The 12,482-nt window shown below is 41.1% G+C and overlaps 1 protein-coding gene across 1 annotated transcript in view; it reads right to left on the bottom strand.

The window, feature by feature from the left end:
• The window catches only part of slco3a1 (solute carrier organic anion transporter family, member 3A1), a 341,510-nt gene that overhangs the window by 231,123 nt on the left and 97,905 nt on the right, over positions 1 to 12,482 (bottom strand). Inside the window, exon 2 of the mRNA XM_039773301.1 lies at positions 11,219 to 11,687. Within this exon, the coding sequence (XP_039629235.1) occupies positions 11,219 to 11,687 (469 nt within the window). The remainder of the gene's footprint in view (positions 1 to 11,218; positions 11,688 to 12,482) is intronic.

The raw sequence follows: 12,482 nt of genomic DNA on the forward strand, positions 1-12,482 counted from the left end.
CTGACAGAAATATGGCACCAGTCAGAGTGCCCTAAATGAAGCCTGTCCTCCTGGCTACAGTTACTTGGAAGTAGCTCGCAGCACTGGGCGTGGTGGTGGCTTAGCTATCATCCACCGTCAGGATTTGGGGTTGTCCCGTATCTTGATACCTGCAACATCCTCCTGCGAGTGCCTTGCATTTAAATGTAAGCCTCCTTTTCCCATGACTGTTCTCCTTATCTACCGACCTCCAAAACCCAACTCTGCCTTCATCCCGGAAATGACTGATCTTCTCACAACACTCTGTGCTACCTCTGCCAACATCATAATTCTAGGAGATATAAATATTCATGTTGACAATCCCACAGGTTATCTCACTGCTGATTTCCTTGAGCTATTGGATTCTCTCAATCTACAACAACATGTTGATGTCCCCACACATTCCAGGGGTCGCACACTTGACCTGGTCATTTCAAATTCTGCCTTAATCAGTAACTTACAGGTATATGATCTTGGTATTTCAGACCACAAAGTAGTGTCAATGGAGCTGCCCATTCTTTCCCCCCATATCAAACTAAAACGACAGATACATTTCAGAAATCTGAAGAACATCAATGTTGATGCCTTGGCCCTGGACCTTAAACTTCTCTCCTCTGACCCTACCAGCTCCCTCTCTGTTGCTGACCTTGTGGACTTTTACAACCAGTCCCTGAGCAGTCTCCTGGACTTCCACGCCCCCTTAACATCCAGGTCCGTCTCATTCTCGTGCTCAGCACCTTGGTACACCTGCGAACTGCGAAAATGAAGACGCTGGCGTGTCCTTGAGCGGCGGTTCAAGGCCTCTGGGCTGACTGTCCACAAACAGGCTTATAGGGAACACAAGAGGGTGTATGCAGAAGCTCTGAAGGTTGCACGGTCCAGGTTCTATTCCACCATCATCAGCAACAGTTCCAGGAACCCCAAAAACTTTTTCAACTATAAATCACCTTCTCAAACCTCCTTCACCTGCCCACTCTGAGGCCACCGATGAGAGGTGCAATATGCACATAAATTTCTTCAAACAAAAGTTGATAACATCCGCTTACACCTCTCCACCACGGATATCCTGCCACCCAAACTGTCGACCTACTGTCTGAGACTGTCCAGCCCCTTTGCTCCTTCTCTGTTGCCACACGGGAAGAGGTGGAGGATGTCATCAGGAAAATGAAACTGTCTACCAGTTCCCTGGACCCTTTCCCTCAGCTTTACTGAGGGCCAACGCTCTGCCGTCTCTCCACTTATCACCAGGATCATAAACCAGTCCCTTTGGCTGGCATATTCCTTCTTCACTAAAACTGCTGTCATCAGACCCTACTGAAAAACCCACCCTGGATTCTGAAGTTCTCTCCAATTATAGGCCCATCTCCAATCTTCCATTTCTCTCTAAAGTTCTGGAAAAATAGTTGCAACTCAACTTCATGACCACCTCAAACTGAATAATCTGTTTGAAAAGTTTCAGTCTGGTTTCCCCTGGCCATAGCACCGAAACAGCCCTGGTCAGGGTCACCAATGATCTTCTGATAACAGCAGATACTGGTTCCCCTTCTTTACTCATCCTCCTTGACCTGACAGCTGCTTTTGACACAATAGACCACAACATTCTCCTTCACTGCCTGAAATACACCATTGGACTCTCTGGAAATGTTCACAATTGGTTCACATCTTACCTGACCGGCAGAACTGAGCACGCGCCCTGGGCAGCGCAAAATCTCATACCCACAACGTCACTTGTGGTGTCCCACAGGGCTCTGTGCTAGGCCCCATCCTTTTTACCATCTACATGCTCCCCTTGGAAATGTCATTAGCAGACATGGTTTATCTTTTCACTGCTATGCGGATTACACTCAGCTTTACCTCAGTACTACCAACCACCTCCTCTACTGCTCCTCTGCCAATATCTACATTGACTACCTGCCTGGAGGAGATAGAGGCGTGGATGAGGCTCAATTTTCTTCAGCTAAACAGATCCAAAACAGAAGCCATCTTAGTTGGCACATCACACCATCTCCACTCTTCTACCATCACCAGTATCACTTTCGCTGGCCAAAACATTCCCCTTTCCACATCTGTCACCAATCTGGGTGTTAAAATGGACCCTCAACTCACCTTTGACACCCACATCAAACACCTCTGTAAGTCTTCCTTCTACCACCTCAAGAATATTGCTAAACTCCGACCAACTCTCACCCTGGAAGATGCAGAGAAGCTCGCCCATGCCTTTGTCTCCTCCAGGTTGGATTACTGTAATGCGCTCCTCATCGGGATTCCTGGCAAGAGTATTCAGAGACTCCAGTATATTCAGAATTGCGCTGCCAGGATCCTGATGAGGGTGCGAAAGCATGACCATATCACCCCAATCCTGAAAACCCTTCACTGGCTCCCTGTTCCACTCAGAATTGAGTTCAAGGTCGTTCTCCTCACCCATCAGTGCATCTATGGACATGCCCCCCTTTACTTACAGGAACTCCTTACCCCTCATACCTCCTCACGTACTCTCGCTCTGTACACACTAACACTCTCCAAGTCCCTAGAACCAAGCTTCGCAGTATGGGTGATAGGGCTTTTTTATCTGTGGCGCCGAGACTGTGGAACGCCCTCCCTGATTACCTGGGAGCCCCACAGTCGACTGATGTTTTTAAACGGAATCTAAAAACTCATCTTTTAGAAAGATATTTTGTTAAAGTATACATAGATTTTCTTGTTTTATTATTTTTGTTTTTACTCTGTAGCACTTTGAGATTTCTAAAATATGAAGTGCAATATAAATAAAATGTATTATTATTATTATTATTATTATTATTTGTGAGTGGCAAAAGTATGTGAACATTTGCTTTCAGTATCTGCCGGTAACTTTTGATCATTCCTGCACACCGGTTGGAGGAATTTTAGCCCATTCCTCCGTACAGAACAGCTTCAACTCTGGGATGTTGGAGGGTTTCCTCACAGGGATAAGGTTCTTATGCTGGAATGCAGTGTTTTCCTTTCTCCAAACATAACGCTTTTCATTTAAACCAAAAAGTTCTATTTTGGTCTCATCCATCCAAAAAACATTCTTCCAATAGCCTTCTGGTTTGTCCCCGTGATCTTTAGCAAACTGCAGACGAGCAGCAATGTTTTTTTTTGGAGAGCAGTGGCTTTCTCCTTGCAACCCTGCCATGCACACCATTGTTGTTCAGTGTTCTCCTGATGGTGGACTCATGAACATGAACATTAGCCAATGTGGGAGAAGCCTTCAGTTGCTTAGAAGTTACCCAGGGGTCCTTTGTGACCTCGCAGATTATTACACGCCTTCTCTTGGAGTGATCTTTGTTGGTCGGCCACTCCTGGGGAGGCAACAATGGTCTTGAATTTCCTCCATTTCTACACAATCTGTCTGACTGTGGATTGGTGGAGTCCAAACTCTTTAGAGATGGTTTTCTTTCCTTTTCCAGCCTGAAGAGCATCAACAACTCTTTTTCTGAGGTCCTCAGAAATCTCCTTTGTTCGTGCCATGATACACTTCCACAAACATGTGATGTGAAGAGCAGACTCTGATAGATCCCTGTTCTTTAAATAACACAGGGTGCCCAATCACACCTGATTGTCATCCCATTGATTGAAAACAACTGACTGTAATTTCACCTTCAAACTAACTGCTAATCCTAGAGGTTTACATACTTTTGCCATTCACAAATATGTAATATTCAATCATTTTCCTCAATAAATAAATGACCAAGTATAATATTTTTGTCTCATTTGTTTAACTGGTTTCTCTTTATCTACTTTTAGGACTTGAGTTAAAATATGATGATGTTTTAGGTCATATTTATGCAGACATTTTTAACATTTTAAAGGGTTCACAAACTTTCAAACACAACTGCAAGTGAACAAAAGTAATGGAACCGTTTAGGCCATCAGTCTTGGTTGATCAGCTAGTAGCTCATTGACCCAGCTGGTTGACTTTTGAAAGACAGAAAGTTATCTGCTTCAGTGGATCAAATAGCAGAATTTTCAGATTTCATTGTCCTAAAAGTAGGACTTGATTGAAATTCTGATGATGTTTTAGGTCATATTTATGCAGAAATATAGAAAATTCTAAAGGGTTCACAAACTTTCAATCACAACTGTAGGTTAGAATTCACAGTATAATTAACCAGTAAGGCTTGTTTTATCACATTAGAGTCCAACTCATGAATCTAAACCATTAGCGGCAGTATCATGTGTCAGGCACTGAACCATTCCTGTTGTCATTAAAAGATAAGTGGATGTGTAAAATATATCACTGGGTAGCTACCGTACTTTTTCTAATCTTATGAGAGGGTAGGCTGGTACGTGTGGCTACAAAACAAAATTGGGGGCTACAAATTTTTAAATTAATATTTATGGCATGTGGTTTAGTTTTTAAATTTACTAAGGACAGGAGGAAGGTAAAGAGAGTGGAACTGAGGGTAGGAACTTTGAATGTTGGCAGTATGACTGGTATGGGGAGAGAGATAGCAGATATGATAGAGAGAAGAAAGGTTGATATATTGTATGTGCAAAAGACTAAATGGAAGGGGAGTAAGACCAGTGGAATTGTAGGTGGATTCAAATTGTTCTATCATGGTGTGGATGGGAGGAGAAATGGGGTAGGGATTATTCTAAAGGAGCAATATGTCAAGAGTGTTTTGGAGGTGAAAAGAGTGTCAGACAGAGTAATGATTATGAAGCTTGAAAATGAAGGTCTGATGATGAATGTTGTCAGTGCATATGCCTCGCAAGTTGGGTGGTCGATGGATGAGAAAGAAGATTTCTGGAGTGAGTTCGATGAGGTGATTGACAGTGTACCCAAGGGACAGAAAGTGGTGATTGGAGAGGATTTCAATGGACATCTTGGTGAAGGGAACAGAGGAGATGAGAAGGTGATAGGTAGGCATGGTGTCAAGGAGATGAATGAAGAAGGTCAGAGGACAGTGGATTTTGCAAAAAAGGATGGACATGGCTGTGGTGAATACATATTTTAAGAAGAGGGAGGAACATAGGGTGATGTACAAGAGTGGAGAAAGATGCACACAGGTAGATTATATCCTATGCAGAAGAGTCAATCTGAAGGAGATTAAAGACTGCAAAGTGGTCGCAGGGGAAAATGTAGTTAGACAGCATAGGATGGTGGTCTGTAGGATAAACATTGGAGATCAAAAAGAAGAGGTGGAGAGTGAAGTGAAGAATGAGCAGTGGGCAAATGCAGCAGAAGTAGTAAGAGTGAAACCAAGAAGGGTACTTAGCAAAACATCTGGACAGAGGAAGAAGGAAAAGGAAACCTGGTGGTGGAATGGGGAAGTACAGGAGAGTATACAGAGGAAGAGGATGGCGAAGAAGTGGGATAGTCAGAGAGATGCAGAAAGTAGACAAGAGTACAAGGAGATATGGCGCAAAGTGAAGAGAGGTGGTGAAGGCTAAAGAAAATGTGTATGATGAGTTGTATAAGAGGCTGGACACTAAGGAGGGAGAAAAGGACCTGTACCGATTGGATAGACACAGGGACCGAGCTTAGAAAGATGTGCAGCAGGGTAGGGTTATAAAGGATAAAGATGGAAACATACTTACAAGTGAGGAGTGTGTGTTGAGCAGACGGAAAGAGTACTTTGAGAGGCTGATGAATGAAGAGAATGAGAGAGAGAGAAGGTTGGATGATGTGGAGATAGTAAATCAGAAAGTGCAACGGATTAGCAAGGAGGAAGTAAAGACAGCTATGAAAAGGATGAAGAATGGAAAAGCCATTGGTCAAGATTATATACCTGTGGAAGCACAGAGGTGTTTAGGAGAGATGGCAGTAGAGTTTTTAACCAGATTGTTTAATGGAATCTTGGAAAGTGAGAGGATGCCTGAGGAATGGAGAAGAAGTGTACTGGTACTGATTTTTAAGAATAAGGGGGATGTACAGAGCTGTAGCAACTACAAGGGGATAATATTGATGAGCCAGAGTATGAAGTTATGGGAAAGAGTAGTGGAGGTTAAGGTTAAGAAGGGAGGTGATGATGAGTGAGCAGCAGTAGGGTTTCATGGCAGGAAAGAGCACCACAGTTGCAATGTTTGCTCTGAGGGTGTTGATGGAGAAGTATAGAGAAACCCAGAAGGACTTGCATTGCATCTTTGTGTACCTGGAGAAAGCATATGACAGGGTGCCTCAAGAGCAGTTGTGGTATTGTATGAGGAAGTCGGGAGTGGCAGAGAAGTATGTAAGAGTTGTGCAGGATATGTATGAGGGAAGTGCGACAGTGGTGAGGTCTGCGGTAGGAGTGACGGATGCATCCAATGTGGGGGTGGGATTACATCAGGGATTGGCTCTGAGCCCCTTCTTATTTACAATGGTGATGGACACGCTGACAGACGAGATTAGACAGGAGTCCCCGTGAGCTATGATGTTTGTTGATGACAATGTGATCTGTAGTGAGAGTAAGGAGCAGGTCGAGTAGACCCTGGGGAGTTGGAGGTTTGCTCTAGAGAGGAGAGAAATGAAGGTCAGTTAGAACAAGACAGAACATGTGTGTGAATGAGAGGGAGGTGAGAAGAATGGTGAGGATGCTGGGAGTAGAACTGGTGAAGGTGGATGAGTTGAAATCAACAATTCAGAGTAATGGGGATTGTGGAAGAGAGGTGAAGAAGAGAGTGCAGGCGGGGTGGACTGGGTGGAGGAGTGTCAGGAGTGATTTGTGACTGACAGGTATCAGCAAGAGTGAAAGGGAGGGTTGGGTTGGAGACAGTGGCACTGACCAGAAAGCAGGAGACAGAGCTGGAGGTGGCAGAGTTAAAAATGTTCAAATTTTCTCTGGATGTGAGGAGGATAGACAGGATTAGAAATGAGAACATTAGAAGGTCAGCTGAAGTTAGATGGTTGGGAGACAAAGTCAAAGAGGCAAGATTATGTTGATTTGGACATGTGCAGAGAAGAGATTCTGAGTATATTGGTAAAAGGATGTTAAGGATAGAGCTGCCAGACAAGAGGAAAAGAGGAAGACCTAAGAGAAGGTTTATGAATGGAGTGAGATAGGACATCCAGATGGTGGATGTAACAGAGCAAGAATCAGAAGACAGGACGATATGGAAGAAGATGGGAGCAGCCAAAAGAAGAAGAAGGTTATGGTTCTCCACAAACATAATTGTGATGTTCTTCAGTCTTTCAAGTTAACTGAGATGTTAAGGCCTGTTCATGGATTCTGGCTGTTGAACTGACAGGTCAGATGCGGTACCACATTCTAAATTTACATTAAATTATCATTAACATCAAATTTACTATTTTTAACATTCATATCAGCTTCAGCATCCTCCTATTATACTGATAGGGATGTTGATGAACACTGATAAATATTTAAAATTTCATTATTAGTAAACTGTGTGAATTTTCTTTATTCAGAACTTATTTTTAACCTACTATGTTTTTGCTCTTTTTTCACAAAATGACTGCTTCCATATCATGTTGTCACATGCATGCGATCTGGAGACAATCTCAGGGCTCGGATGATAGTAATTACCCTCCGAGTCAAACACTGGCGCTGTCATCTGATGCCCCTATTTTACCTCCCAATACAGAAAGAATGACAGATGTACTGGCCTCTGATGATGTCACTTCCAGTTCCTGGTCTACTGAAACCACCTGCTCCTCTAAGATTTCTGTATTAACCACCATCTCGGGATAGTAGCGGATGACCACCTTAAGATGACTTGTTGTGTCCCTTTAATTTACAAAAACATCAGCATAATATACAGGAATAACTTTGGTGCCCCAAACCTTTATGTTCTCTTTTCGTCTTTTATTTACAATGTATAATTCCAAGGTGGTGCTGGGATGAGGGGACCAACTTTGTGAGTAAGGCATTACCATAGAAGGCTGAATTAGAAAAATGCCAGGGCCTGATAAATAAAATGGCAACGGCCCTGGCAGGGATACAATCCCATTGCACCAAGAACCACCCGGGTACTTAGTCACATCTCTCTCTTTTGTTGGATGGTAGGAAAGGAAAATGGGTACATGCATTACACTTTATAATTATTGTGCCATATTTGTGCATTTGTTTATTTACTTCCCATTAAATAATTACTTGTGTTAGAATAAAGGATTTATTTAATCTATTTTAATATAATTATTATATTTTCTTATGATAATGATATAACTGATCAATAGTTTCTAACTAATACATGGATTGTAAAAAGGACTGTGTTTTCCAGTTTATACCCAACACACAAGTGAGAACATGTTGCATGTTGAGACATGACGTTGCTGTTTATGATGTGATTGTTAAATTTTTTTATTATTATTGTTGTTAAGTTTTTTTTCTTTTTACTTTTGCACAGATGATAGCACAGTATTGCTGCACAGCAGTCAACAAAAATCTGTTTAAAATTTAAGTATTTGACATAAGTGAATCAAATTTTATTTACTTTAAATATTTGTGTACACTGGTTATTCATTAATACTGTAGTTACACTTAACATTAAATTGAAAAATGAATATATGTCATTTGGAGAGTGTAGTATTCTCCATCCATACATTACACAACCTGCTTTATGCTAATTACAGGGTCACGAGGGTCTGCTGGAGCCAATCCCAGCCAACAAAGGGCGCAAGGCAGGAAACAAACCCCGGGCAGGTTGCCAGCCCACCGCAGATGTAGTATTCTAAATGCTGTATTAATGGGTTTAACACAACATCAGAAAGTGAGAAACAGCATATCCAAATGTTGTACACTGGTCTGGGCTGCTAGTGGCATTTATTACTTTCTCCGTCGCTGATGAGGGCACATTCAAACCATAGCTTGGAAAGGACTGGTTACTGTGATGGTTCAGGTTGGCTCCAGCAGCCTGACACAAAAAACACCCGGAACTGTCAGTAACACAACTGGGATGAACTGGGCAAATGAGAACATTAATATCAAGATGAAGGTGCAAAAGTGCTTGAGTGCTTTTAGAGAGTAAACGTTTAATACATCTATAAACAGAAAATCCATAAAAGCAGCATTTGTGGAGGTTAAAATGTCAATAAATATTCCAATAAAATGTACTTACAATTAACAGGTTAAAAAAATTATGAGCCACAGTACTTCTTTCTAATATCTGATGTCTCCTTAGTTCAAACTTATAGGTCTCATCAGTGTGAGAAGATGTTTATTGACAGGCACAAAAAATCCTTAAAATTTCATGTTGCAAGTGACCATTACCTCAGAATCCCATGGATCCTGCGAGCTGTGATCCATCTTCTGTCCACATCCATTGTATGGCCTAATGCAGGGGCTCATTCAAAGCATTTGTTCCTTGGGATGTTCAGTAGGAGTCACCACAGGCCTTGACTCCATATCGCACCGGCTTGCATGATCCTGCCATTAATTACTGTTGTTTTAACCTCCATCAGTCTCCCTTCTTGTCTCTTTCTGTTTTTCATCCTTATACCTCTGTGGGTGCAACATTTTAATTACCTGGAACCTGGAATGTGGAACAGCCAACTAATTAAACAATCAGCTCACCTCACACCCTGCACCTGCCTAGCCCCTCAACCTTGTATGCATCCATACAGACCAAGTTGCACTGTTTTTAAAAACCTGCACTTCCACAGGACTCCATTTCATCACAAACCTCAATTTTCTTAAAATGCTGAAAAGCAATCCAAGGTATAATTTTAGCAATCCAAGAGCGATTGGACAAATGCACAAAGCTTAGAAATACTACCTTTATCTGGCACAGTGAAAATGAAAAAAATTATATTTACACAATAAAATTATTTACAACCCTGCCTTATGTACAGTGCATAATCTGTATAAAGTGTGCTATACTAATGAAGCTTACCTACTCATTTACCTGTACATCACATGGATTTTTGTGTGAAAGCCTTTATGTGCTGCTACAGGTATAGTTACTGTCATGTATGCGCATCTGGGGACCACATTCCTGGGTCTGGTGAGGAAAGCAGTTGGTGACCCTAACATTATCTTCTGTTTCCCCCTTTGCAGCCAAGAAATGATACCCAGGAATGTCACCTGACCCTGCTCTGCCACCCAAAGAAAGCTCCCTTCTTCTTTTCTCAGCCCTATAAAGCTGATCCATTCTTGGAAGGTGGCATTAGATACCCAACTGACAATTGTGAAGAATGTATTTGTGCTCTGACTAATGAACTGCCTTTTTTTTCACCTGATAGCCTGCTGTCTTTTCTGTTGCTATTAACATTAACCCCAACCTTTCCTTGGTATTTTGAGTTGCCTGCATTCCCAGCCACCATTACACTATATATGTAGGGATCCTTTACAGTAAATTAAAAAACATAAGCAAAAACCTTAATATCAGATTCACATGTTTGGAATTGGATCTGTATTTATTACATGAGGCAGCCAGTAGGAGACCACAAAGATATTACCAGGTAAAAAACAATGCATTGGTTGGACAATAAATAAATGAATACATAAAATGAGTGGGCAAGAATGTGTTTTAAATACAAATAGAGACTGTAACTGAAGATAAACCAAAACTACACAAAAAGTCTCCATTAATTGTACTTGAAAAAATACATGCAAATGTGCCAAGGCACCACAACAACAAAATTAAACTTGGAAAGGCTAGTGAAAAGGACTGAACTCAATGGCAGAGTAAGATATCAAAGAGGGAAGTAAAACAAATACTCATCAAGAATGACAAAACGGCCACAGGAGTAGATGAGGTTGTGTTCTGATCTGACGTTAATGGCAAAGTACGTCAGTTTCTATCAAAAATGAGGCTAACAGTTTCAGAACTTTTTTCATTTTAACAGTAAGTACTCTTGGTTTATGTCAATATATGAAAAACATTTTTTAGTTGGTTTCAACAAAATGTCACTCAAATTAAGCAGATAGTTTAAAAACATTTGGTATTCAATAGACATGGCTGTCAAGAAATAACATTTGTAAATGTATTTCAGCTTCTTTCAATTTCTTCCCTTTCCTGCAAAATTCTATTTACCTTACTAACAGTTAATATATACACACAGTTACTTCTGATAGGAAATCCACTTGTTGATGAACTATTACAGGAAATGCTACAGCAGACTGTTTAATAGCTAAGAGATAGTAACTAAACACGCCCCAGGAAGTAATGCTCTCAGCTTCAAAGGTGAACAGTCCATCGTTCACAAGCTCAAAATGTATTTGAAAATACCTTACAAACATAGAATATGTATAGTATCACTGTTTAACACAATATTAATCTAAAGTAATTTACTCACCTATATACAATGAAGAGTCTTTCCTCCGCACATGGTCATCAATATATGACACCCCAAGTGGCTGGACTGGCGTTGCTCCAATACCCAGTAACACTTGCGCTCCAATCAAAAGTAAGTACATCATATTTGTGTTAGCTCTGTTTCCACAAACAAGATCGGGGTCCAGTCTCCCCTTGCCAGAGGCTGATGAGTTTGCAGCACATACGTCCCTTCCTTCTTCCCCACGTCTAAAATCCCCAGACTTGTATTCATACTGGTGAGTGAGGAACTCCGGCAGAGCAGACAACAAGGCACCTAGTGCCATCACAATTCCCCCACATCCTATGAGACGAGGTCGGTGACCCTTAGCCCCAAAGTAGCTCACAAACAAAATTAGTGCCAGGTTGCCAATCTCAAAACTGCTTGCTATGACTCCAACATCTGCACTCTGCAAATTGAATCTTCTTTCTAGGGTTGTTAAAACACTCACCTGAAAGAGAATGAAAGTATCAGTTAATAAAAAAAGTATTAGTCAGTAAAAGCACTGCTTTAGAAATCAGATGAATAGAAGGGCAAAGGAATGGGAGAATAAATGGGAGACTTGGCCTTCACATATACTGTACTGTAAGCTGCTTATTTCCTGTCAATGTAATTTTACTGAAACTCAAGCAACCTTTTTCTTTAAGGATTTCTCAGGTACAGTAATAATATAACTTAACAGCCTGTTTTAATATTATGTGCCTTTAAGGATGAATTCAGTAAGCAACTTCAATTTCAATTTGTTCTTATAAAGAGCACTTAAACGTATACACTCGGCACACTATACACTAATTTTTAAACTGTTTCTTAGGTGCCCCATTTTCCAAACTAATCCCCCACACATAATTAAACCCTCATATTCCTAATGGCCAACACGCTCAGTTTGCTCAAATGTCTCTTAAGGTACTCTGGGTGTTTACGTTAAAATGAACTAAACCAGTTTTTGCATTGAAGACAGCCTGTATTGCCATTGCTGAATGGCTGTCCTCTTAACTTCTGTACTTCAAAACTATTTCTTGTGTTGCTACTCATTCATTTTTGACACCCACTGCCTCCAGGTCAAGGTCAACATACTTTAACATACCTGATGCACCTCCAAACCACTAATGGCCTGGACTATTTGAAGAATTTAGTATTTAAAAATCCTAACACATCGTTTTAGTGTGCAGAATATGAAAATGCCTCATCTAAACAGCAACTTTGGGCTTCCTTTAAAATTGTTTTTATGTTCATTCGTATTTTAAAA

Source organism: Polypterus senegalus, chromosome 12 (genome assembly GCF_016835505.1).
Source record: "Polypterus senegalus isolate Bchr_013 chromosome 12, ASM1683550v1, whole genome shotgun sequence".
In the NCBI taxonomy this organism is placed as follows: domain Eukaryota; kingdom Metazoa; phylum Chordata; class Cladistia; order Polypteriformes; family Polypteridae; genus Polypterus; species Polypterus senegalus.